The sequence below is a fragment of the Penicillium hispanicum genome (assembly GCF_028827665.1).
Source record: "Penicillium hispanicum strain IBT 35686 chromosome Unknown utg000006l_segment0_segment0, whole genome shotgun sequence".
Taxonomy (NCBI): Eukaryota; Fungi; Ascomycota; class Eurotiomycetes; order Eurotiales; family Aspergillaceae; genus Penicillium; species Penicillium hispanicum.
In genome coordinates this window covers 3,581,510-3,607,744 of record NW_026623198.1, presented here as the reverse complement: position 1 = coordinate 3,607,744, position 26,235 = coordinate 3,581,510, and the positions used below count along the sequence as shown (strand labels likewise).

The window sequence follows — 26,235 nt, the reverse complement described above, 5'->3', positions numbered from 1 at the left end:
GGCACATTTCCTTTTCAGCAAACCCAGAGCCTCAAGGGTAACTATCGATATTCTCCGAGCAAGTGCAGGCAAAGAGCTCGGGCTATCAGAGACACGCCGGTGCAATTATGATCGGCTGACGTCCCGCGGAAATGCTAACCTGCTTTCAGGATTCCAGAATGGCTCCTGGCTGTATGGAAGCAATATCTGGGCTTCCATTATCGCCGGCAGCACACAAGAAGGGACCGGAACCAAGCGTCTGTCTCACCCCGGTGCATGGGACGCCGCGACGCTCTCAACCATCCCAGTCCACGGGAATTGGCCAGCCACAAAGTGCCCATGCATATCAAGAATTGAGCTGCACGGAAGAAATCCCTGCAAAAAAAAAAAACACGAAGGAAATCTTCTTACCTCCATCTATTAAAAGGGGTAGCACCCACAGACAGAAGCTAGGGAATTGGGGGGTCCTGAGGGTCACGATTAGCATCGCGCACAACAGCACGGTCCAGGCTGAACATACAGGAATCAATAGCGAACAGTCACTAGAGAAGTTCACAATGTAAAAGGGGGACAGTCAAGATCAATTGACTGCAAACATCCGCCGCTACCTGGTCCGGGCCAGGATGGATGTGGCACAGGGATCGGACAGCGGCAGATCAAGCCCGCGGCATCGTCTTCTTGATAGGTCGGGGGATAGGTCGGGGGATGGTGGCAGATCAAGGTTGAGATGCGAGAGGCTTATCGCAGCAACCACAGCCGCCCTTAATTCCAGGTGGCGCAGATTCCGGTTCGCTTGAGGTTGTTGCACTGCAGCCGAGATGCAAGAGGGAAAAGGCGGAGGGCGCTTTGGCGGTCGTTATCGCGCGTTATCGCGATAAGCGGACCAGAACGCGCCAACTAGAATGGATTGGGAGATGGTGGAATGGAGATGTTCATTTGGTTGTGCTACATGTTATTTACAGAAAATGAATCATTTAACGTATCATCTATAAAAATGGCTCTTTTTCGACATCATACGCTTTCTGCGTGTCTATCTGTGAACAATAAATCATGAAAACCCGTCAAATTCACCGTGAAACCGAAAATCACTCATGATTAGCGGTGATGCTTTTTCCCCTTATGGTCGTGCTGGTGGCCCATGTGTTCGCTGATACGGTGCTTGCCGACCTCCTCTTCATCCTCAATCTCAATCTCCATAGCTGGCCATTCCTCCCATCCATCTTCCCACAGGCTAGCCAACTTTTTGGCCTTTGCTTCGCGGTCCAGCTTCTTGTTCTTCATGATTTTCTCCCACTGCTTCATGTCCTTATCATCGAGGAGACACTCATCCAGAATAGCGGTGATCTTTGCCTGGTCAACCCCTTCTCCAATAAAGACAATCTCTTGGCGTCGATCTCCCCATGGACCTTGGAAGTCATTTTCAATGGACTCACGGACATCTTTGTCCTCGGGCCAGGCCTCATCAGGCACTTCAGCAAACCATGGACCTCCACAGCCCACAGTCAGCATGCCACCTGCCTGACTCCATTCGCCAAATTGGAATGGTCGAGTGGACAGCCAGAAAAAGCCCTTGGAGCGAAGAACGGGACCAAAGGCAGGATGAGTCCGCTTGTTGTTCAGGATCTCCTTTGGGTCTTGCTGATCGAAGTCCTCCACTGACTCCTCGTCTGTTTCCATCTCGTCTCCTGATGGCGCATTATCGTCTTCCATTTCCTCATTCTCATCCTCGTCCTGCTCTTCATCGACCTCGTTATTTTGAAGGAGGATGAACTTGTCATGAAGCAGAGCAAACAGCCGTCGTGGGTGGAAGGGCCGCCGCGCCGAATAAACAAAGTTGTTGATACCATACCTGGATCAAAATCAGCATCGCTTCGTGGTCTTCGGATGGTGCTCGTGAACTTACTCGAGAGTCTCCGGCTTAGGCGCCATCCGGTCTCCATTTCCGGTCTTTTGGACTGTCATCTCGTGCAAACTGCGAAGCCACCCGGCACCAGAGGCCGCACGCACGAAGTCAAATTTGCCGGTGGCGACGATCTCGCGCACATCAACCTGGGAGTAACTGGACATCATGACCTTGGCATCCGGGTTCAACAGCTTGAGCAGCTGCGTGATCTTGTCGCGCGTTGCCTGATCGACAGTCTCGACCTTGTTGACGATCAGCACATCTGCAAACTCGATCTGGTCGACCATGAGGTCGGAGATCGTTCGCTCGTCTTCGGGCACAATCTCCTCCCGTCCATATCGGTCGGACAGGAACTCGGTGGTGTCAAAGTTGGAAAGCAGATTGAAGGCGTCGATGACCGTCACTGTTGTGTCGAGACGAGCCAAAGTGTGTAATCCGCCCAGCTCGGCGCTTGCTCTTTGTTAGCCCAATGAATCAGGTGGTCCGGCCATTGCAGACTTACATTTCCTTCAGAATCTTCTTTGCGTCCTCGTCGTTGTCGGGGATCTGATCCTCGGCCTCCAGCATAGCGGAGCTAAACTCGGCCGTGAAGGTCTCAGCGACCTGCATCGGCTCACTAATACCGGTACTTTCGATGATGACATATTCAACCTCATTCTGCTTCGTGAGAGTAGCAAGCTCGGCGAGCAAGTCACCGCGAAGGGTGCAGCAGATGCAACCGTTTTGCAACTGGATAAGCTTCTCTTCGGTCTGAGAGACCTTGTGGTTTCTGATGAGGGCGGCATCGATGTTGAGCCTAACATCAGAGAAATGGTTAGTGTATCTCTTCACGAGTCACTCGTCATCATATCTTACGAGCTCATATCATTGACAATAACAGCAATACGCAAGCCATGGTCGGGTGATTTGAGGATATGCTTTAGCAGAGTCGTCTTCCCACTTCCCTATACAGAGTTAGTATGGAAATCGACTTGTGCTCAGCGGCGCTAAAGCTTACCAAAAACCCCGAGAGTAGCGTCACTGGCAGCTGCCTAGTCTTTGATGTCTGTTCCTGATTGGGTGTCTGGACATGGTAGGCCAGCGTATCTCGGCCTGAATCGATGACCATTGTGACTTGAAACCCTTTCTTCTCGCGGCTAGACGGCGTTTGAGGTAGCAAGGGGTAACAAAAAAAAAGCAGTAATTGCAAGTTTCACCCCTAGGCACCTTGCGGGCAACTCCTTTTATCTCTTCCGGTATATCGTCTCCAAGTTCCTCACAGCCGGGTGCATTCTGATGGCTGTTTACGTGCAATACATAGACCGATACCGTTACTCCAAGGCTCTAGAGGAAATGGTGGAGCTAGGGAAATCCAATGAAGGCCGGAGTGCTCCATAGTATTGATAATTGGCGGATTCTGTGTGGCTGAATGTACCAGTCCCCAAGGTACCTGGCCGATTCCGCTGACCTTCACGGTCCCCAATCGACGACAATAGATCGGTAATTTAGTATCGCAAGTGCTCTTATTGGCTGGTAGCTGTATGGTCAGATTTACAGCCACAATAGCCCTGTTCACGTTATGGCATTGGAAGACTCGGTCTGCTTACGGGAAGGCGGGCAGCAGGCGCGGACGATTCGAAATGAACTGGAAGAATCGAGTCGTCAGCATCTAGTTTGTCGGTATTGGACCCTAATTCAGATTTTGAATTAAATTCAAATTTCTAGATATTGCTATATATTTGTACTGTCTAGGGTTAGCCTTTGGAGGCATAATCGAGGTCAAATATTGGAAGGCACAATCTCCTTCCGTCTGCATACATATAATATCATATTGAATTATTAACTTACCAAATTGACAGCTATTCCTGGGTCTATTACAGGTAGTGTAGGATTAGCGTCGAATGTATCACAATCTCGAAACATCGATAATTCAGACACGAAACTGAAGATATCAGCCGATATGCAGTACCCCTATCGATTCCTCTTTTCCTTTTCGAACTAAACGACGATCAACATCGAAACATCACTCGATAGTCAAGTCTAGAGGTCTCCAAGCAGGTGCGCTTTTGCGTTACCAGTCGTTCCTTTCTCTTCTAGCCAAACCTACGTAGAGAATTCATGCAGCGTACACATTTATTAGTAGGTGGTTCACCTCAACCATGAATAGTAAGAAATCTCCCGAAAATACCTCCTGGTGGGATCGATGCTTGACTGTTCATAGCTCGCGCCCTTAAGGTCGGGCAGTCGGTGATCCTGTTAAATGGCTGAGTAGATAGCATACGAGTGAAGAGATGTGTAAATATATATCGTGTATTCACTATCAGTGGGAGCTAGGGAGGTAAAGTTTTCTGTCAGGATAGGGAGGGGACCCGACCAATTGGAATCAAGGAGAAGTCTGAGTTGCTATTCCGCCCAATCTGCCAATTTAGGGGCTTAGAATGGATCAACTATAACTGCGAGTCTCCACACACTCATTCCAACACATTCCAACATTTTCTTATCTATTTTTACTGTTCATGTGACATCGGCCCGAAGTTCCTCCGAGGGTCGGGTCAAATTTTGGCCGAGTGGACGGCCTCATGCCACATTCCAACAGATCCGCCGGGCCGACAACCAAATGGCCGAATTGCGAAAGAGGGGAAGTCCCAAAATATAAGAGCAACGCATTCGCCCGTCTCGAGCGTGTCGTAGAATGTAATATCACGAACCAGGTTGACCGAATCATTTTCTCAATTGAAGCTTCCTCTATTCAGCTCCATTGGCGCCCATTAATCTTATCGGTGATATCATCGTGATCAACCCCCCGAGATCGCCATCTCCACAGCTCCACAGCTCCACGGTGCGCCATTCCTCCGTTTCCTGTCACCAAAACCCTAGAATGCCCTTTGCCGACTGCTCTCAACCGCTGGCCCTTCTGGGCGCCGCGACCCTAGCCTACATCACCATCCAATTTGCCCACCAAGCAACCGTCTACCTCCTCCCCTCCACCCTCCGGAAACGCTACAACCCCACCGCCACCAACTGGGCCCTCGTGACAGGCGCCACGGACGGAATCGGCTTCGGCTTCTGCCAGGAACTCTGCGCCCGCGGCTTCAATGTCATCCTGCACGGCCGCAACCGCGCGAAACTCGAGTCGCGCGCCCGCGAGCTCGCCGCCGAGTTCCCGGCCCGCAAGACGGGGATCGTGGTCCTCGACGTCGCGGCCGTGACGGCGGCGATGGACAGCGTGGCGGACGAGATCCGTGCGATCCTGGCCGAGCACGGGGGCAAGCTGAGCGTGCTGGTCAACAACGTCGGCGGCGAGACGAAGCCGTTCATGCCGCTGAGCGCGCACGGGTTCGCGGATGTGCAGACGACCATCAACAAGAATGCGGTGTTTATGGCGCAGATCACGCGGCTGCTGCTTCCGTTGCTTGCGGATGCGGCGCCGGGGCTGGTGGTGAATGTGTCGTCATTCTCGTCGTATGGGTTCCCTTATGTTACGGTCTACTCGTCGACGAAGGGGTTTGTGGATACCTTTACGCGCGCTCTGGAGGCGGAGTGTGCGTATGAGCGGAATCGGGTCGATGTGATGGTGTTGCGGGTCGGGCAGGTCAAAACGCCTGGGTTTGATTATGTCGACTCGACCGTGTTTACCCCGACGGGGAGGACGCTGGCCTCGGCTGGGTTGAATCGTGTTGGATGTGGGAAGGTCGCTGTGCCAGCCTATTTCTGGCATTGGGTGCAAAGTCTGGCCTTTGACGTGCTCCCGCGAGGGCTGCTGATGAAAGCCACAGCGGATAGGATGAAGGAGCTGCAAAAAGAAGAGATCGAAAGGGCGAAGAAGAGGTAGCTCAACTTGATTTCTAATCTGGTGGCTCTGCCATAATTACAATCCGACCGATAGAACCCAATTTGTCTGCATAAAGGGCGAGAAGGAAAGGATGAACAAGAAGTCGAAATATCGACAGGTATACAGTATCATCTAGAATCCAGCTGGGATGCGCTCCTGCTCACCAGGGCCGTACAGACCCTCGCCCAGGTTCTGCATGCACTCGGCGCTCCAGTTCTTTGGCGTGAACTTGTCGACGATCGACTTGAAGGCGTCTAGAGTGCAGAAAGTCTCATCGCCAGGGAGGTGGTTCTCAGACTTGGCTGCGCAGCCGGGGATGCGCACAGGGCGATCGTTATATCGGATGCGAACATAGTGCTTGCGCAGATCCTCGCGAGTTTCCTCGGGCAAAGATGAGATAGGCGTGCGCGCAGTCTCAGATGGGGCGGGCTGCTTGGACGTGGACTTGGTGCCACCGAACAGTGATGAGAGAACCCCCGGCTTTTTAGATGCAACCGAGGGGTTGGAGAACTCCTCAAGCACAGTTCCAGCATCGGCACGGCCACTAGGGGCCTGGGAGAACATCTCAATGGCAACGGAGGAGGTGAAGGGCGGCCAGGACTCGTCCTGGAAGCTACCAACACTCGACAGAATGGCCGCAAGGGTGGTGTCGTGGCATCCGCTCATCGCAAACTTGATCGACTTGCCAGCCCCAGGTTTCCCAGAGCCGGAGGCAGAGCTCTCGCTGCGCCAGCCACCGTCAACGGCAGTGCTGACCATGCGGTCGACCACATCTCCCAAGAGAGCGCCAATGCCGAGTTTGCGGTACTCGCTGCTCTCATTGTAGCCGGCGAACCACTCCTCGACCGCAATTCGGTCCATGATAGCACGGCCTTTCTTGTCGTAGAACTCGGAGGGAAGCTTCGTGGCTGGCCCGTGGGCATCCGTGGCGTTGACGGTATCCATGATACCCGACAGACGGGGGTGAGCATCGACGGCAACCTTGGGTGAGCTTTCAGGCATGTACTTAGACCAAATCTTGTTGAGGTAATCCATCTGCTCAGACTCATTCCCTGCGACATCCAGTGTCAGTCACCGCTCCCATATTCCACACGTCCCACTTACATCGAGCTGCCGCACGGTCGGCAAAGAGGCGGGCCAGCTGTCGGAATCGTCGACAGTTACCCTCATTAGGAAATAGAGTCTCCTCCGACACGGAGCGACCCACAATCACTGGCGGCGGGAAGTCGAGGGTGCGCGCATTAGAAGGGTACATGCCCCAGAAAGCCTGCTGCAACGACTCGAGGGCGCGAGGGATGGGTGTTGCACGAAGATACATGTCCTCGGCATCTTCCTTGACCTTGGGCATGAACCCCAGCTGGTCGACATAGAGATGGCGCAGACGTTGGCCCAGAGCAAAGGTAGTTTCGCGCCCTTTGTCGGTGAGTTCACCGTGCTGACTTGGAGGTTGTTAATTGGAATTCCTGCAAACCTGCCAGAATCTTTCTGTGGATACTGACCAGATTCCTTCGATTGCGCCTCCCGCTCCTACTGCGACCACCGCCTCGTCCTTGTTACCAAACGACTCCATTTTCCGGCGCCATTGAAACCCGTTCCAAGCCGACAGCTCGTGATTACTGGCAGCCATCTGAACCATTTGTCGCGCAACGCTGCAATACGGCCAGTCTGGGATCAGACGGTCAATCTATACCATTCAATTCGTCCGAGAAAGGAGGAGGAAGTTACATGGAGCTAGACCTGTCTGCACGGGATATTAGCAATAAGACCTAATGAGAACAACCACAGATAGATGAACATACATTTTGAAAGCGTGAAGAAACCGGCGTGCGCTCGCCTGGTGCCAATTAGAAATCCGCTGACCCACGGTATGCATCATGCTTCCAAGCTTCTTACCATGACGGAGAAACTGCAAGGATTAGCTGGGCCGGTCTGGTGTTGAAGTCTGATAAGACATACCACTTGCACCAATTCTAGCTTCAATCCGTTCGGATAGAGCTGCTTGAGCTCCTCCTGGGAGTAAGGCTCGCGAGGGATGAGGGTCGTCATGCTGTTGGCGTCGGTGAGTCGAAGAAGGCCGGAGCTTCGGCGTGGGATGACATCGACGTGGGGCGGTGAGGGGGTGGGCGGCGCCAATCACAGCGTGGGAAGAACGGGGGACATATATACATGCACCAGCACGGAATGGCGGGAGCATCGATGATGGAGGGACAGGGCAAGTCAAATCGACCTGGACGTGGAAGATAGACCATAGATTGATCACTCTAATTCGATCAGCTCTCCATCACGAGTTGGGTCCTTATTATCTTTGCCGAGGTACACGGAACGAATGCCGAATTAGTGTATGTGGTCAGCCTGGATGAAGGCCAGCAGGCTCGAGGTCTATTTTTGAGTAAGTAGAGATGTATATTTACATGAAGCCCCTTTCTAGCTTTCCTCTTCGTAGTCACTGGTTTCCCATCCCTCTTCACTCTCACTAGCACTCCACACGGAGACTGGGTTGGCAGGCTCTTCAGTTTCGGAGGCCACAGCAACCGCAGCAATCGTTGCCGCCGCCACCGGAGCTTTCGCCTGAGCGAACTTTTTGTTTTTCTTGGCCTTCCGGGCATCTTCTTCCTCTTGGCGCTTCTGCTTCGCTGCCTCGGCCACCTGATCGGAGGCACGTTCCAAGACTTCGACGAGTTTCTCGAAGGCGGGGGAATAGGCCTGAGCAATGGCAATATCCCCAACCTTGATACGCATGTAGTCCATCGCGGCTACGATCGGGGTATTGACACCGGGAACCTGGGCATTCCCATGAGGCAGTGGCTGGCTCGACTGAGAGAAATGCATGTCATCTGTAAGCAAGCCCGCAGAGTGTGGGGGAGCAGGCTGGTCTTCCGGGTCATCGAAGGGGATATCAGCATCGGCAGGATCAATCTCTGGAGCAGGCGCGACTTTGGATGAGACATCTCGGTCTTGCTTTTTGTCGGTCTCTTGCTCAATATGGGCAATCTTCTGGTATCGTTGGCTGAAATGCGTGAGGAAAATGGAACGGGCTTGCATGCGGCGGCCCACTTCAATTGCTTCACCAGCGGTTGAGTGGCGCTTGGCGATAGCGGAGCCGACCATGTCCTTATCGAAGGTCGCCTCGTGGATGAGCACAGTCGAGCCGTGGCCAATGGAGACAAATTTATCGGAAGGTCTGCAATCGCCGGAATAGGAGACCTTGAAACCATCTGGGAACACGAGAGAAACAGCGAGTGACCCACGACAATGCTTGACGTATGTGGTGAGAATGTTATCCAATCCAGTAGCCGACTTCAGAAGTGGCGTGAGAGGAGAGGACTCGTCCGTAAAGCTGAGCTTCGTTCGATACGGTGCATGTAAACCAAAAGGAGGGCCTCCGTGACGACTGTGCCGGTGGGTAAACGTGGTGGTGATGGAGGACCCAGAAGAATCAGGGAACGCACAGAGAGTGAGCAGCTTGTCGGCACCGTAGTCTTCGACACTTGCATACTCCTCCAGCCATGAAATCATCATCTCATCGGAGACAACCACTAAGCGCTTCTCTTTGAGTATTTCCCCCATATCAAGCTCCAGTTTTGCCGCTGGTTTCGATTTGACCCCATAGTTCTCCTGGTACCAAGCTTTGATGAGAGCGGCTGTACCCAAGTGATGATCGGCGTGGAGATGACTGATCCAGATCATGCGAAGATTGCGGAGCACTTCGCGCAGCTGTTCGGGTTCAAAAATTCGCTTCAACTGGCCCAGAGTGTTTTCACCACAGTCGAACAGGTAGTAGCCAGTTCCAGGGACATGAAGCAATGTGCCAGAGACATTGCGGTACTTAGACGGCGCACTGGAGCCCGTGCCAAGTGCAATAATCTCCGCATTGGCACCAGGCAAATTCTTGCGAATCTGAGCGAGTTCTTGCGTGAAACGGGACTTCGCGATACGTTTACGAGTCACTTCCATCCGCTTCTCAACAGCCCGTGGGATCCTATGGATCGTTTTTGTCGTGTCTAACGGAGTCGTGACCTCGTCCCTGTTGAGCTCAAACTGAGGCTCCATGTTAATAATAAGCCCGGGCTGAAGAGGCTCAAATATAGCATCTGCAGGGGCACTACCACTAGGTGCCGAGCCCTCACCCGTAGCCTCGCGCTGTGAGGGGGCCACATTATCGTGAACTGGGACCGGGTACATGTCACCGTTCAGGCAGGCCAGGCGGATGGTAGACGCAGCAGAGCTAGGGAATGCCAAGTAGTTCGGACAGTAATCCGGGCTAGAGACCGTATGCTTGCAGTGGGACATACTCGCGACGAACTCCCGAAGCCTGGGGTGATCACCGACTCCAGGACCCAGAATCCAGATAAAGGACTTGAGTTCGGTCGTCACTGCGGGCGACTTCCACTCCGGCCGATTCACCAAGCCTTCGACATACTCGGGGGACGGTACGTCCATAATCGCAACACCCTTACCGAGTCGAGATGGACCCAAAACCATTTCCGGGGTCACCGTCTTGCCATCTTCAGACTGGACGCTCTCCCCGCGCGTCAGGGCGGCGAAGCATGGACCCTTTGGAACACCCAAGCCGATAGCCTTTGCCGGCTCAAATTTGCCTCGGATATCGTGATTGCGGACGACATAGCAGAGCGCCTCGGCCGAGGGGGAAGTCGGTGGCAAACGTTGGACGGTCGCCCCAGGCCAGGGCTGTCGAACCAACACGTTGATTTTGGGCAACGGTTTACCATCCCCTGGCTTCGGACCGCGATACTGCTCAAGGTCTTTGGTCTCGGGGTTGCGCACAAACAATGTCGCGGGCATCTTCACCTGGGCCAATGGAGTCTCGACGAGCGCGTCCATCTTCCATTTGGAGTTGAACATATCCGTGACCACAGACTGTCTCATCAATTGATCCTTGTCATACAGCTCACTTTCACTCTGGGTTTCTTCGGTCTCCTGGAATTCCCCCAGGCTTCGTTTCCGTGGGCTTTGCGAACGCGGCTGCGATGATCCCGTGGTTCTGTTCAAAGAGTCAGGCTTGATGGGAAGGGCCCAGACTTTGATGTTTGCGTCCTGCCATGACGGTTTCTCAAAGGGGTCTTCGGCATCAACCGAGGCCGCCTTTGCAACACTCTCCGAGGTGTACTCCTTCGTGAGCAGTGGCAGTCCCTTGCGAAACACGAACCGCCGGGCGGTAGCGACCGAATGTGTCAGATTCGTTGTCCCGTGGATGTTTAAATTCAGGTTCAGTCTCAGTAAGGACTGGTCCTGAGCCACTGACATCGGCTTGCTCTCTTTGCCTTTTGAGGTTGCCTCGAGTATCGCTCGTCTCTCCGCTTTCTTCTGGTTCTCCTTCTCAATAGCTGCATTGGAATGCGCTATCGCGTCCGCCAGGGTTAAGACGATCCCAATTAGTCCGCCCGTATTGGCCCATTCCGTGCGCCCCGTGACGAAAATATCAGTCAAGTGACTCAGCCTGATACCTCGCTCTATACATGCACGCTGGGTGCCTTCTGATAGCTGACCAAAGAAATATCTCCTGTCAGGGAAGTGTAGGGCAATGACAGTGCCGCCGGTGTCGGCCGTCGGGGTCGTGACGACCTGGTAGTAGCTCTTCATAGGCGCGGCGCCCCCTGGGTGGGGTTGATCAAGGGGTGGGTTAAAGAGGGCTGGGTTGCAAATCACGTATTTTTTTCTCGGGCCCCTTTGAGTCACAGGGAGAAGGATGATCTCGTCACGGTCGTCCGGCTCGGATTGCGCTTGTGGGTTGCGGGGCTGCGAGACCGGTAAAGAGCTTGTGCGCGACCGAGATTGAGCGGCTGCGATGCGCCTGAGGCCCGAAAGCTGTCGCGTTTGAACTGGACTTGGACCAGCGGTGGTGCTGCGCGAGCCGAGAGTAGACCACGGGCTTGCGAAAGGAGAGCGCGCACAACGGGAGGCTAGGCGGGGTGCTGCGGTAGGCAGAGTACCGCACGCGCGAAGGAACGCCAATTTGGCTGCGGTTGGAGGGATGTCGAGTCCAGTTAACGGAACATTGATGGTCGAGATGTGATGCGAGCAAACGAAGCGCGGGTGGTGAAGTCGCGGAACAACTTTTTTTTTCGGAGCCCGGCGTCACGGCCCGCGTCGAATCAAGCTCAGGCTAGTCGGCGCGTCCTGTCTATATATCCAGCCTCAAGATTAACAACGTGAGAGCAGCATAGTCCCTCTCGAAAGACATCTCTATTTACATTTGAATTGATGATTTGGTTTTTCGGAATTGCGATCGAAGATAACAAGCAGCATGGGATTCCGCTTGACATCAACTGTCAATCATCAGTCTCATTCGCCAAGACCAGGGGCATATCAATCAATTATAGTTATTACTGATGCTGTCCACATAATAAAACATTCGCGGTCGCTTCTCTCTATAAAGTTGGCACAGGTCTGATCCTTCTATTCATACGCGGTCTACACCTTCCAAGGACCCGATCATTGCTACCCGACGCCTTAGTAGTATCGGCAGTGTAGAGAGGTGTCACACGAGGACCTACTTTGTTGGGCATATTGGCCAGATGATAAGTCTCGACAGCCATCAGAGGGAATTTGGGGCAACTGGAGGATTTGCATATGGAAACGGGGGCGGCCCGGTAACATGTCGTAGTTCAGATCCAAATACTCTCCTCCAAACTGGCCCCTTTCATATAATTGAACACCGGCCTGTCCTAGTCCATGCAAGGTTTGGAGATAATCGAGCTGATTCATGGTCCTCAATAGGATTGGGGCTGGAAGCTGCTTCTGAAGCTGATGAATCGATATGTTCCCTCCGTTGGTTGGATCCAATGAATGACCGCAGTTACTCTAGATCGACCGTCTCATTATCTGTGGCCCTCGAGTTGAATACCGACACCGACGTTATTGCACTAACTCAGTCCCTGGTTGAAGGATGAAGTTCGATGACCCAGAGGCTGGCGAATTATGTAATATTCAGTTTACTCGACGGCGGGAAGGACTTATCTCGTATCCGATGGCCAAGGCTCAGATTCTCTGTGTGAGGAGCCAAATCTCGACCCAGGAGGCCCTGAAGGTTAGTGCAGTAGTCTCTGGATTTGAGTTCTACCATCTTCCCGGTTTCACTTTTTTTTTTTTTTTTTTTTTTTTTTGGATTTCTCGACCATTTTAACGTTCGGTATCATCAGCATTGTAGACTCCAGGTCCAAATCAACGGTCTTTCACAACTACTTCCACTCCAGCTCTCAACCAAACTAATCCGGAATCCGCCCAGGCGACGCTATCCCCAATGCGGACAGCGGAAGACGTATTAGGGCTAGCGGGGCCTTGGCGCCACGGCCTCTGTGGCCTGAGGCGCCGATTTTATCCTATTCCAGAGCGTCGTGGAGGCAACTAGGGAAGCATCAGATTAATTGATTAATGACATTGTGGTCCAAGCGGCGACCGGGCTCCTTGGGTCGTATTACATTATCTTTCAGGTCATCGCTGCTTTCTTTTCCCTTTCTCGAACAAAAATTCCCGCAGCTTCTTTCCCGTGGAATATTCCAAGAGGAACGGGCGCAGAGGATCGGGCGTCTCCAAGCTAAACCGGTTTTCGATCACGCCCCGCGCAAGCGTCCCTACCGCAGAAATCCAGCCAGTGCCGTCGCGCGAATTCCATGCCAGATGCTCTGATACGAGCCCCATGTGTCCGGACCCGGCTAGAAGCAAATTGACATCCAATCCGAGGCCGGAAGTCCAGATGTCACGCATGCACAATCCGATCCAAACCACCAAAGAAAAACGTGGCTTGGACCGTCGCTTATCTCTCCAATCCCCCGCTTGCAACGCCGGTACCGTACGCAACCCTCATTATCGAACGTACATGGGACTTGGTACTGCGCGCTGCGTATCGCGCGGGAAACTCTCGCCCCGTAGAGCGCCCCAGTAGCTTTTTTTTTTTTCCCTCTCCTTTTCCTCGAGGCGTGCATCCCGGCCAAACCGCATCTTGCCTTCCTACATCTATTCTATTTTGCGCTCTAGCTCTCTAGCTCTCACCTTCGCCTCCGTTTCTCTCGGAGCGTGTCGCAGCTTGATCTCCAACTCGTGACTTGTTTCTTTCTACAGTCTACTTCCCGACTCGTGAAACCATTGCGGGCGAAACGCGTACTGCATCGCTTGCATGTCTCCGTTCTGAACCACGCCCCGATCTCTACCCCAGGCCTTCTATACGACCGCAGCACTCGTGGCCACCGTCCATAGCGACTATCTGCCGCAAAGCAACCGAGCCCACCTCCCGTGTGCGACTTTCACCCAACGTTTAGCTTACTTCATTTGCCCGCTGCGCTGAAGCCCTTTTCCACCCCTCTGGTATCTGCCCTCGCACTGGATACTTGCCCCAACCCATGCGCCAAAACGACACTTGAACCGCAACCCATTGCCCTCGTCTACAACCCTGCCATCCCGTATCGGCTGCTAGAAATCCCTCCCCGGTAGTCAAATCCACGATGGGACCCTTCACCAAAGACAAGGAGACAGCCACCACCGGTGTCCTGGACACCCTGGGACTCAAGCTCAGCGATCCTCAGCATGACGTGCAGGAGGGTTTGATGGCGGACAACGCCGACAACCTCCAGCGTCACTTGGGCAATCGTCAAATCCAGCTGATCGCCATCGGCGGTTCTATTGGAACAGCCCTGTTCGTGAGTATCGGAACCGGTTTGTATCACGGTGGCCCAGGCAGTCTATTTCTGGCCTTTACCATCCAAAGTATCTTCCTCGCCATGGTCAACAACTGCCTAGCCGAAATGAGCACGGCCTACCCCGTCAGTGGTGGTTTCATTCGATTGGCGGGCAAGTGGGTAGACGACGCCCTCGGTTTTATGGTCGGCTGGAATTTCTTGTCCGTTCCTCGCTTCCCTTCTCCCTTTGGCGCCCCCGGACCCGACTAATGCCAAGTAGTTTCTATGAAGCCCTGTTGATCCCATTTGAAATCTCTGCATTTACTTTGGTGCTGTCCTTCTGGAGCTCCACGGTCACCGAGCCCGGCCCAGTGGCTGGGATCACGGCGGCCATCATTATCTGTTATGCGTGAGGACTCCCCCCCCCCCACTTCTGCCTCCACTCTCCTGTAGACCCAGAGAGACCCACCGCTCTGCATTGATCATGGAGACTGGAGTGCATTACCGCGGAGACGTCATCGAATGTACCACTAACCGCTCATCTAGCGCGCTCAACCTGATGGCCGTGAAAGCGTACGGTGAAGCCGAATTCTGGCTTTCCGGCGGCAAGGTCATCCTGATCTTCGCCCTGTTCTTCTTCACTTTCATCACTATGGTCGGCGGGAACCCCCAGCACGATGCCTACGGCTTCCGCTACTGGAACAATCCGGGCTCGTTCATGGAGTACCTGGACACCGGCTCGCTGGGTCGGTTCGAAGGATTCCTGGGTTCCCTGTGGTCCGCGTGCTTCGCCGTGGTGGGTCCCGAGTACACGTCGATGGTCGCCGCCGAGGCCAAGCGCCCCCGGATCTACATCAAGAACGCCTTCAAGACGGTCTACTACCGATTCGGAATCTTCTTCATCGGCGGCGCCCTCGCCGTGGGCATTGTCTGCTCGGCCCGGGATCCCGCGCTCACCAAGGTTGTCAGCGGCGAGACCTCTGGCTCCACGGCTGCGGCCTCGCCCTATGTCATTGGCATGCGAAACATGGGCGTTGCCGTCTTCCCCTCCGTGGTGAACGCGTGAGTCCCCACGACGGCACAAAAGAAATGCGCGTGTGCCCCGAAACTGACCGTTGTGCTGCAGACTCTTATTGACCTCGATTTTCTCGGCCGGCAACACCTACACCTACTGTGCCATCCGTACCCTGTACAGTCTGGCCCTCGAAGGCCGAGCTCCGCGAGTCCTCACCCGCACCACGCGCAGCGGTGTGCCCATCTACTGCTTCCTGATTGTGATGATCTTCCCCATCCTCTCCTTCTTGCAGTGCTCCAGCAGCTCTTCGGTTGTAATCACATGGTTCGCCAGTCTCGTCACCGCTGGAGGTAAGCCCACACACAGCTCGGGATACAGCTTCGAGACCACCCGAGACAGATCGAGATGCTAATCCAGGACGCAGGCCTGATCAACTACATCACCATCACGACGACGTACATCTTCTTCCACCGCGCGTGCAAGGCGCAAGGCCTGGACCGGCGCACCTTCTCCTACTTCGCGCACTTCCAGCCGTACTGCGCCTACGCCGCGCTGATCTGGATGATCCTGGTCACCATCCTCTACGGCTACCCGTCCTACAAGCCGTGGGACGTGTCGACCTTCTGGTCCGACTACACGATGCAGATCGTGATCCCGCCGCTCTTCATCATCTGGAAGCTGATCAAGCGTACCAAGTTGGTGGGCAAGCACGAAGCCGACCTGGTCTGGGAGCGCCCGCTGATCGACGCGTACGAGGCAAGCTTCGTCGATCCCCCCGTCGGCTTCTGGCGGGAAGTCGGGCAGATGTTCGGGCTGTGGCGGATCAAGGGCGGCAACGACAAGCGGCGGATGTCGGTGGCGCCGGAGACTTCGGCCACTGGGACCGCGGAGGGGGCGCCGGCGTGAGCGTCGATTGGCGTGAGGCTCTTTCACGACTTGGAGAATTGATATACCCCGTTGTTGAATGTATGTTTCGTTACGAATGTCATGGATAGCCATGTGCCATGAGCGTCGGGGGAGCGGGTGGGTGCACCTATAGGTGACGTGCTGCGCGCTCTTGGAGGATTCCGGCTGGATTCCTCACTGCATTCGAGTTTGGCTGTGGTAGGGGTCGACTAGTTGTAGATACAGAGGTGGAAGTATATGTATGATGTTGATAGAAAATTCAAATTCTTGTTATGCCTGAGAGTCCCATGTAACTGTATTCTCTCACCATTTCAGGTCGCAGCATGTCTCGGTGCTGTGTCGTCCATTCCAGATGTGGCCGTGGTGGTATCCATCTACGGTTCAGATGAATAGAAGAAACTATACCCTGAATCCATTTCACCCAATCTCGGCTCTCGCTGCAACAACCTGACCCCTGAGGGCGAGTTAGTATCTCGCCCCTATCTGACACTGGGGTGAAATATCTACAGCTACGCTACAGTATAATACCGGCGCTGGTCTCTGTTCAGTCCACGGTTGGTGCTTGGATTAGTGTATTCAAGATGACAGTTTACGACATTGGCCAACGGCAAGGTTTTGAGATGATTGCCCGGCCGGCTTTCTTCTCTTCTTTCCTCTCCATGTCGGCAGGCTCTGCCATTGTCACTCAAATGGCCAAGCTCCTTCGTGTGGGCCAGAAAGCGAGCCACCTTCCTACTCAGGAATGCAGCGCGAAAAAACGACTCAACGGAGCTTAGCTCTGGCGTTATGGCGCAACCCTTCAAGCTGCCATCTCTCGCATTATTTTCCCAAAGTGGGTGCACATATCTCCCCAGCTGTATCGGTTGTGCCTTTATAGCCCTGCAATGCACCGACCCTCAGATCCCAGGCCTTGATTCCCATTCTTCCCTTTGGACCCCCCCTGTCAGTATAACCCGCCCAACGCCACAGATACAGATGATTATGCTATTGTTTCTTGACATATGACGGTCTTTTCCAACGCCCGGCTGATGGGAAACTCGAACCGTCGCGTCGTCCGCCCAATGAACTCGTTCAGCCACGCGATCTCGCGTCTCGCGGCCTTGCCCTCCGCCATGCTTTCCAGATAGTTCCTGCATCCACGCAGCGGCGCGAGGAGGGTCATCGGCCCCGCGCCGCCCAGCTTCTCCTGCAACAGGTACTCCGCCGACTGGCAGATGTTGCTGATCACCTCCCGGGCGATTTCGCCGTGCTCGCGGCTCTGGACTAAATACTTGGCGTTCGACGGGTAGAGCGCCGTGAGGCGGGCATATAGGTGTTGGAGCTTGCAGTGGACGATCATCATGCCCGACCAGTACGCCGTCATCACCTCCGCCACGTTGAACGTGGAGAAGTGGAAAGAGACCGGAAACACCTTCCCCAGCCCGTCCGCACGCTCGGCGTCGGCTTCGAGCGACGAGAGCTCGGGCCAGTACAGCGGGCCGGAATTGGACTCTTCAAAGGTATAATTGGACTGGCGCAGGGCGTGGTCGACCTGCAGGCATTTCGTGACGATAGCAAGGACTCTACTGGTCTGAGCCGCCTTGTCGGTATCCGCCTGGTCATCTAACTCATCGATTTGCTGGAACACGAGGGGCATTTCACCGATGATATCGTAGACTCGGTCCACGGCCGATTTGGGTATACGACCCCATGGCTTCGTCAACCACTCGGGCTCGGCGAGAAAAGTACCACGATGAAGATCCAAGCTCTTCAAAAGCTGCAACGCGGGTCAGTGAGGGGAGGTTACTACCAGAATTACCCGAGACTGACCATCACGACTCGCAACGCGAGGAACAAGGCGTGGCCCAGTGGAGAAGTACCGCACGCCTCAGACCCGCGCAGCTTCAGGAGCATCACCGCGCCTCGCATGTGCGCTTCATAGGCGCCATCCGAGCTCGCGGAGCCCGCGGAGCCCTCGATGAGCTCATAGTATGACAGTGCCATGCACGCGGCCAGCGTCTCATCGGCGAGCCGATGCAGCGGATTGCGGAGTGCCTGCTGCAGCTTCTCCAGGCCATCGATGTACTTCCCGCGGCCCTTGTAGATCAGGTCTGAATCACCCATGATGCGGCCCACTCGGGCGGCCAAAAAGGCCGTCATCGAGTCCTCCAGCGCGGAGGACTGAATCGCCATCCCCTGCAGCTGCAGCAGCCAATTAGTGGACGAGGACTGCGGGCGGTTCTTCAGCAACTCGCCGGGAGTATGGCGCTCCACCATGACATAGTGGAGCTGCTCGCGAATCGTGCTCGTACTGGAGATTTGACAACCGAGCGAGACGGGTGGATCGGGTTGGAGAGGTCTATAGGCCCGGGTCGTCGATATCTTAGCCGGCGCTTGGGGCTCGCCCTTTCGCCAGCGCCCATGGTGAGTGACGGAAAACTCCTCGGAGGTATCGGTTGGGCCAGCCAGCACGACATCGTGGGAAAAGATGTAGCCCAACCTCCGCTTATATCCTGTGCAGAGCCGGTTGGACTTGCGGCAGTTCAAACATGGCACGGGGCCTTGGTCGCACTGCGTGCGTATTACTGTTTAGTGCCGAGTTCGCACCAGATCCATATCCCCTGGATTGCCAGAGAGCGATCGAGATGTAAAGGATTGCACGTACCTTGATCTTTCTCTGGATGCAGGTATTGCAGCCCTTTGATCGACCGGGAACGCCTACCATCGCAGATTGATCTCGCGGTGTCTTACGGACGGGAGTTTCGTGAGAATGCGACAATATAGAACATAGGCCAATTTCCAGGCTGCCCAGCACCGAGATCGATGGCGTGGAGGAACAGTGGCTGCGTGACTAGGAGGTTTCGCTAAGTGAGCAGAATGATTGGCGTTGCGGGTGATCCAAGCGAGCCCCGATTCCCATTCGAACGCGTAAAGGCAGAAGGATTATAAATAAGGTCTATTAAAGAAAGGCTTGGGAGCCCAAGCCAACGGGCGTCGCACCCCCTAAGCCTTATTAGGCCGGATTTTGCAAACGGAGAGGTGACTGGAACAAATGAGAGAAGAGGGCCACCCGGGGGGCCCGAAATTGGGGGCGAGATTCACGGCCCCATGCATGGCTCGTTGCGGGCAAAATTGGACTCTATTGTTAGATAAGATGGGGTGACAGATGGACTCATCTCGCCCTTGCGACCATCTAACTACTACAACCCCAGATAGGAGAGATCAGAATCCCAAGACAAGCTTCAAGGCCCAGGTCAGCCGTAGTTTGTACTCGATATGAAAGCAGATGACGTAACGATGGGAAATGATGATCTATCCAGATAGTAGAATAATGGTAGGAATCAATTTTGAGCACTGATTTCGCTGGTCCTTCACATGCGCCGAGTCCGCTGCCAAAAGTTCCACCCAGGGAGCCCAACCCGGAAGATACACAATATCAGGACAGAAACAAGCGCCGCAAAACTCCCGAAGGACGCCAGATAAAGAAACGGATGACTGGCTGGAAGCACCGAGGAATGACAACGGCGTGGATGTATACTCACTAGGCCGAGAGATGATCAAAAGACGCAAGCGGACAATGCCGGTACAGATGACAGATATACAAAGAAAATAAACGGATCAAAAAGACGGGACGCTAATGGGGAATCATTGGAGGTGGGACGTGACGGATGACACCCGCTGGAAAGCGGCTTCGATGCTGGAGCAAAGGTAGTTGAAACGGTTCTTGGCGGCGGCGGAGACCTCCGTCGAGTCAACGACGAGCTCGAACTGGGGATTCTCCTTGTCGGCGGAAACACCGTCAAAGACAAGATCGTTGCCGGATGGAGCGGGAGCAGGGGAATCGACGAAGAGAGCAAATGCAGGATCCGACTCATCAATCTCAACATCGGGATTGGCGACACCAATGTCCGATTGCTGGGCAGACTCGTCCCTCTCGGGAAGACTCAAGACCGGGGCCTCGTCCTTACCATTCTCCGAGATGCCGGTGGACGAGGACTTGCCAGAGAGGGCTTCAAAGTCGAGGGTTGGGCCTTCGGGGACGTCAAGGACGGCAAAGACGGGAGTGTTGCCGTAGTTCATGTCGATCCCAGAGTTCCAGCCACCGCTGTTCAGCATGGACGCCTCCACACCCTGGTTAGGGACCATGACCATGCTGACCTGGGGGTTCTGCTGCATCTGGGGGCGACTGGCGTTCGCATCGGCGGGTACAGGCGCCTGCATGGTGGGCTGCGGGGCGACCTGCTGGGGTTGAGGTTGAGGCTGCTGGGAGCCCTGGACCTGAGGGGGAACGCCGTTGTCGGGCATGTCATTCAGAAAGTTGGCGAAGTGAGGCGACCCAAGAAGCATCCGAGCCAGGTCGTTCAGCCGAGCGTTCTCCTCATAAAGGGCACGGTTCTGGAGACGCATCTCATGAGCCTCATTGGTGCGGGCGGCCACTTCGCTCTCGAGTTGACCAATGTACTCTGAAGGAAAAGAAAAGAGGTCAGTGTAAAGAACGATTACTCGGAGGGTTTCTCCATCAACATACCCTTGCGACGGGAGCGGAAAGCACGAGCGGAAACCTTGTTCCGCAGCTGACGGCGCTCCTTGCTGCTGAGCTTCTTTCCCTCCTCGCTCGCGAGGAGACGCTCATCCTCATCCATATCGGCCTCATCCTTGCGAGCCTTTGCCATTGACGGCATGGAAGATGGGGTGGGAGATGCCTCACCAGCAGCCTCTGCATTTTGACGCATCTGCTGGAGCAGACGGGAGATGCGTTCCTCGACAACGGGGTCGGGTTGGCGAGCACCACGGTTGGGAGCCCCGGCGGGGCTCTCCTCGACGCGACGCTGCTGCATCTGCTGACGCATCATCTCGTTGTGCTTCTGTTGCTGGGCGGCCTTGGCCATCGCAGCCTGCTGCTGATGCATGCCAGGGTACATACGGCCGACCTGAGTGGAGGGGCCAGCCTGAGCCAGCTCATGGCCGCCGAGCGCATTAGGATCGATGTATTGGTTCTTGCCGGGGGTGAAGAAGTAGGGGGTGTTGTTCATGCCATCGGACTCGATCTCCATCTCAGATGGGTTCCGTGTCGGGGCAGTGTTGAAGTCGAAGGGGACATCCTCCCGCTTCATGTGTGCTTGGAACATCTCTCCATTGTTCGACTGGTACCCTGGTCCGCCGTTTCCGAAGCCCATGGGGGTCACCTGGTTGTAGGTCATAGACAAGGCACCAGGAGGCAGACCTGTCTGCTGGCGGTGATCTTCGTAGTGGTGACTGGGGCCTTGGTAGGCGATGGGGGATTGACCGCTGGAGGCGAAGCTGGCACTGCGAGCATCACTGGTGCTAAAGTCGGTGCTTGCGACCGAGGGCTGACTCGTCAAAGCGATCTTGGAGCGGGCTGGCTCGGCAGATGTGTAGGTGAGTGGCTCGTAGTTGATGAAGGAGTCGAGATCTTGGTCGTAACTGGCGGTCATAGTCGGCATGGAGGATGTGGTGGTGTGTAACGGGTGTTCTGCGAGGGTTGCCATGGTGTGATCTATTGAGGGTGAACCCGGACTCCCCGAGTATGTGTGGTGATATTCGCGACAAAAAAGGGGGGGGGAGGGTGATTTTAATAAACGAGGGAAAACGAGCGAAAGTCTAGATGCAGGAGTCGATCGAAGATAAAGATATCCTGGGTCGGATGGAGAAGGGGGGAAACTGGGAAGCGAACGGCGAAAAGGGAAAGGGGAGAGCAGGAGGAAGCGGCTTGCGCGTCCTCGGGGCTGACTCAGCGGGGCGGGCGGAGCGCGCGCGCTAATTGGCTGCATTGCCACTCGCACTGAAACGGTTGTTTACTCTCGACTCGCGACTGTCTGCGATTCGGATTCAATGGATCCACGGATATGAGTCTATCAGAGCTGTTTGCGGCTCTCGTCTTCTTTTCGCCTCTGCACAAAATAGAAAAAAAATATATATGAAGCCACTCCCATCGTCTGGATAGACGCCCCAGGTAATTAGCCCCGAAGCCGCTATACCGCCCTTGGTCAAGTGGGGAGGCCCCGATGCAGAAACCATTCAATAATAATTAAGTAACATATATGTACATATGTATTTATGTAGTATGCGAACCAATTGGAGCCATTGCTGCAGTTCTTCCCGTGACGCCGGCGGCTGTGAAATTCTTGTTCCCTCAAACAGTCGGCTCGGGCATTCCTCAGGTCATGTTGTTGACAGCTGGTGATAATTTCTAGGTAAGATGGGCCACCCATGTCAGCAAGAATGTGCATATAAACGAGTCCTTCAGCAAGAATGGGGATCGCCCATCCGTATAGCTTGCCTAGTCCGGCCTAGACAAGGACCGGAATCTTCTATAGTCTAGTGTGGCTTCAAGTGGGCACGGCGGACCAGTCCAATTGGGATTGCCTTTGCGACGGCAGATGGACCGCTAAATGCCCCTCTCAAAGGCATCATGGATGCGATCGGTCTGAAGACTGGACCTACAGACCTCGCCGCCCGAGACGATCTGAGGCTTTCTTAACCAGCATCTTCCTGGAACTTCTCTCAATTGATCCCGATGGGGTTCCGATCCCTGCATGGCCTGATCGCAACCGGTGTTCCAGGAGACCGAATGCTGTGTATGTACACGCCCAACGAGCGTCGGTAAAACCACGGAGATCGACCACCGACTCAGAGCCAAAAATAAGGTTTTCTAGTTGAAACAGGGACCATCGTTCCGTCGCCGAGCAATCCTAGATCAATACTTCTTTCAATAGTAATGATCCTGGGTGTGGCAGTTTGTGGCTTTTTTTTTTGGCTTTTCTCCTTCTGGCACCGGCAATCGTCCGTGTGGTGGACAGCAGACTCATACTGCATTGCGTTAGTTCGGTCCAGGGGGGCAGGATGAGTAATCGGAGGGTATCGTCCGTGGATTTCTTTTTATATCCCCATCCTAGGTCCGACGACATCTCGATGGCTCGTTGGTTCGGGCCTTGAGCGAGCCCCATCGCGGGTGAAATCATAACCGCGCGGCCTCGTGGAGCGCGGACCGAGAACTTTGTTTTTTTTTTTTTTTTTTTTTTTTTTCATCTTCTGTGTTGGGCCTCGTTCTCTTTTCAGCCATATGATCTTCTAGGGCTGAGACAAGCTGTCACTCGGCTCTGCAAGATGGCGAACGCGAGGCTGAGCCCAACGTCTGCGCCTCACCTCCGACGTGCGCTGCTCGTAAAAATAGAGACTCTCGCCAGCGGCCGTGGCCTCGGCCCAAGTGCCAATAATTCAGCCGATCAGTTATCTCCCAATCGTTCAGTTTCTTCTTCATTCACTTCCTACTACGAATGGCTCCCCAGCGGAACCCCTGCTTGGGTACTGTGCCGAGTCCTCTCGGCAAATATCGATCCACACTAGAGTTTGGCACGCCTCCGTTGACGCCGAATAGTGCACATGGGAGAGCACTATTGCTCATCATGCGCACCCGGTCTAGACCTGGATATCCCTCGGATTCAACCACAATGCGACACCTATGGCTACGTTCAAACACGCCTTACGTACGGCACCAAGTTCAAACCTAGGCGTGGATGGTTCCATCCCCCGCCCGATTCCAGGTCATTGCGACCTTAGTCTATTCTCTGGTCGTCTGACGACGACTCGCAACGCCACCGCTACAACCCTGATCGCCGGCTAGAAAAGACCCCAAGGACCCTTGTCCGAGCCTACTTCAGGATCTATACCCATTGACGGGTTCTGGTCGTCTGACGAACTGCTCGAGAGACCCAGGGATAGTTTGATTGCATCTCCATCAATCGATCTCGCAACCGGGATCTAGATCTTGCAACCGTCGCAGTCCACAATCGTCGCTGGTGAAGAACAAGAAGTTTGCTCCGCAAGAATATCAATCTTATTCGGCTGACAAGTCTCGACCAGGGAGTGGATATTTTATCTAATTTCTAGAACCGGTCCATAGCCCGGCGCCACGTGTATACTTGAATTACCATGTAGGAGACGAGAAAGCTTGTTGCCCTCGGCTCTTGCATTAGTTTGCGATTTGGTGTCGTTAATGCTTCCTATTGTCACTGCTCTAGATAGACTGCTACACACGAATTAGCACTAGTCACCTTTCCAGAGGCCAAGAGGTGCCACCCATCTTGACGGGCAGGTCCGTTGAGACTTGAGCAGACATGGATCACCCTAGTGAGTCGGGCCCCAACTGTTACTTCTCTTATGATAGATAGTCTGGAATGCATGCGCCCTCAGTGACTGTATATACAAAACTGAACCATGACACATCCCTTCATGCCTCACTGAATTAAGACATATACAACCAGCTCAAGCCATAACAGAGGGTGGTTACAGCCTTGGAGGTAACTTTGGCCTGCTTCATATAGCATCGACATGTGCGCGCAACATTTCAAACCAACCAGGCTCCGCCATTGGTAGCCACAATCGAACCCGTCGCAAAATAATCTTTCATCAGGTACAAGTACGCCTCCGCTGCATCCTCCGGATACCCAATATCCTTCGTCAGGGACTGCTGCGTATACTTCTCCGCCAACCCAGCTTTCATCTCCTCCGACAGTCGATCGGTAAGCTCCGTCAAGACGAATCCTGGAGACACAGCATTTACGCGCACAGGCGACAGAGTAATCGCCAGCCCCTTCATCAGCCCCTCCACCGCACCGGCAATCGCAGGAGGCAGCCAGAGAGTGGGCTTCTTGCTTTGCGTGCCGGTCGTCAAGGTAATCGAGGAGGCTTTGCTTGCAGCCACATACTTGGGCGCGTATTTGGCGACTGCCATCGCGCCGAAGAAGCGAACCGTCAGGAAAGCCTTGACGTCCTCGAAGGACGCCTCTTCCAGAGGGACGAGTGGGGGCACGTTGCCCGCCGTGAAGACGATATGGTCGATGGGCGAGGGCTCCGCGGCAAATCTGAGCAGGTCTTCGACGGTGCTCTCGAGCTTGTCTCGGATCGACAGGTCTGCGACGTAGCTGCGCACGGCCGATGCGCGCGCTGGGTTATGGGTGCGCAGGAAATCAACAGCCCTCGCGACTTTTTCCTTGGAAGAGGAACTGATGGTAATATTGGCACCGTCGTCCAGAGATTGTCTGGCCACGGCAAATCCGATGCCGGATGTGCCGCCGATGAGTAGGATATTCTTGTCGGCGAGTCTGTTGGTGGTCATGATGATCTGCCGTGTCATCTGATTTTCCGCAAGTCTTGGATTTGGTAGATGGGATGGTAGGCAGTGTCCTTGAACATATGGAATAGAGCAAACATAGTACATATGGCTATGGCCTACACATGCCTTTTTCCAAATATCCGATATTGGATATTGTTCGGACCAACTCGTCCGTCCGAAACTCGGACGAGGACCAAGTTTTTATTATTTCCGATGAATATGAGTAGGAAGGAAAGTGTGGCTGATTAATTGATCTGTAATTGAAGAGAATGAGACATTTGATTCTGGGGTTGGTGCAAATTCCTTGATTGTATATCGCTGTAGCATGAGCTTTGTAAGCCTTGTTAACTAGGTTTGAGAGGTACACATCGTGGACGCATCGTGCATCGCCAATAACGTCATGTCTTATTATTCATGGTTTCTGCTGTGCGCAGAATTCCTACGAAATGATTAATAGCACTGTGGGTAGGACTGGCTCCCCTCCACTGAATCATTAGTGTGGGTAGTTCAGTACTGAGAACCTGCAACCTGTGATGCTTTCTACCACTCACCCACTACTCCAACAACTCTCTCAGTTTGCAATCCCCGAGTTTCTCAGCCAAGCCACGCCTACTGCCTCGATACTCTCCCTTCGCGCCATGAACACGAACATCACTCTGCAGACGCTCGTAATCGGCCTCATGCGGCTAAACCCTTTCGGGACCCCGACGCCCGAAGTTCGCCGGGAATGGATTCCATAAAGTCGTGCAGGGTGACTCCGCGATTTCGGGCTCTCAAAGGAGCAAGGCTGTGGCGATTCCGCACATTGCGATCGCGCGACCCGCGAGAGCGTCGAGCCGAGGCATTTGGCGCGCGCAGTGCATTAAATGGAGC

At 54.3% G+C, this 26,235-nt stretch overlaps 8 protein-coding genes across 8 annotated transcripts; 2 read left to right on the top strand and 6 right to left on the bottom strand.

Moving 5' to 3' along the window:
* Positions 1–1,074: 1,074 nt before the first annotated feature.
* N7459_007688 (uncharacterized protein) lies at positions 1,075–2,990 on the bottom strand (the record flags this gene model as incomplete). Its single annotated transcript, XM_056946856.1, has 5 exons — positions 1,075–1,828; positions 1,883–2,332; positions 2,385–2,678; positions 2,738–2,826; positions 2,880–2,990. The coding sequence occupies 5 exons, from the start codon at positions 2,988–2,990 to the stop codon at positions 1,075–1,077; spliced, it is 1,698 nt and encodes a 565-aa protein (XP_056798855.1).
* A 1,749-nt stretch (positions 2,991–4,739) lies between these two features.
* Positions 4,740–5,693, top strand: N7459_007687 (putative short chain dehydrogenase/reductase; the record flags this gene model as incomplete). The annotated part of the gene is made up of 1 exon (XM_056946855.1): positions 4,740–5,693. The coding sequence occupies one exon, from the start codon at positions 4,740–4,742 to the stop codon at positions 5,691–5,693; it is 954 nt and encodes a 317-aa protein (XP_056798854.1).
* A 132-nt stretch (positions 5,694–5,825) lies between these two features.
* N7459_007686 (putative acid phosphatase) lies at positions 5,826–7,739 on the bottom strand (the record flags this gene model as incomplete). Its single annotated transcript, XM_056946854.1, has 5 exons — positions 5,826–6,745; positions 6,798–7,132; positions 7,193–7,377; positions 7,474–7,599; positions 7,650–7,739. The coding sequence occupies 5 exons, from the start codon at positions 7,737–7,739 to the stop codon at positions 5,826–5,828; spliced, it is 1,656 nt and encodes a 551-aa protein (XP_056798853.1).
* A 378-nt stretch (positions 7,740–8,117) lies between these two features.
* Positions 8,118–11,294, bottom strand: N7459_007685 (ribonuclease Z; the record flags this gene model as incomplete). The annotated part of the gene is made up of 1 exon (XM_056946853.1): positions 8,118–11,294. The coding sequence occupies one exon, from the start codon at positions 11,292–11,294 to the stop codon at positions 8,118–8,120; it is 3,177 nt and encodes a 1,058-aa protein (XP_056798852.1).
* A 2,858-nt stretch (positions 11,295–14,152) lies between these two features.
* N7459_007684 (uncharacterized protein) lies at positions 14,153–16,247 on the top strand (the record flags this gene model as incomplete). The annotated part of the gene is made up of 5 exons (XM_056946852.1): positions 14,153–14,547; positions 14,607–14,735; positions 14,873–15,388; positions 15,453–15,691; positions 15,766–16,247. 5 exons carry the CDS (start codon positions 14,153–14,155, stop codon positions 16,245–16,247), a joined length of 1,761 nt encoding a protein of 586 aa, XP_056798851.1.
* Positions 16,248–17,226: 979 nt separating this feature from the next.
* Positions 17,227–18,951, bottom strand: N7459_007683 (Zn(II)2Cys6 transcription factor; the record flags this gene model as incomplete). Its single annotated transcript, XM_056946851.1, has 3 exons — positions 17,227–18,003; positions 18,057–18,797; positions 18,892–18,951. The coding sequence occupies 3 exons, from the start codon at positions 18,949–18,951 to the stop codon at positions 17,227–17,229; spliced, it is 1,578 nt and encodes a 525-aa protein (XP_056798850.1).
* A 920-nt stretch (positions 18,952–19,871) lies between these two features.
* N7459_007682 (uncharacterized protein) lies at positions 19,872–21,736 on the bottom strand (the record flags this gene model as incomplete). The annotated part of the gene is made up of 2 exons (XM_056946850.1): positions 19,872–20,689; positions 20,755–21,736. The coding sequence occupies 2 exons, from the start codon at positions 21,734–21,736 to the stop codon at positions 19,872–19,874; spliced, it is 1,800 nt and encodes a 599-aa protein (XP_056798849.1).
* A 2,858-nt stretch (positions 21,737–24,594) lies between these two features.
* On the bottom strand, positions 24,595–25,365 carry N7459_007681 (uncharacterized protein; the record flags this gene model as incomplete). The annotated part of the gene is made up of 1 exon (XM_056946849.1): positions 24,595–25,365. The coding sequence occupies one exon, from the start codon at positions 25,363–25,365 to the stop codon at positions 24,595–24,597; it is 771 nt and encodes a 256-aa protein (XP_056798848.1).
* Between the last annotated feature and the right edge of the window lie 870 nt (positions 25,366–26,235).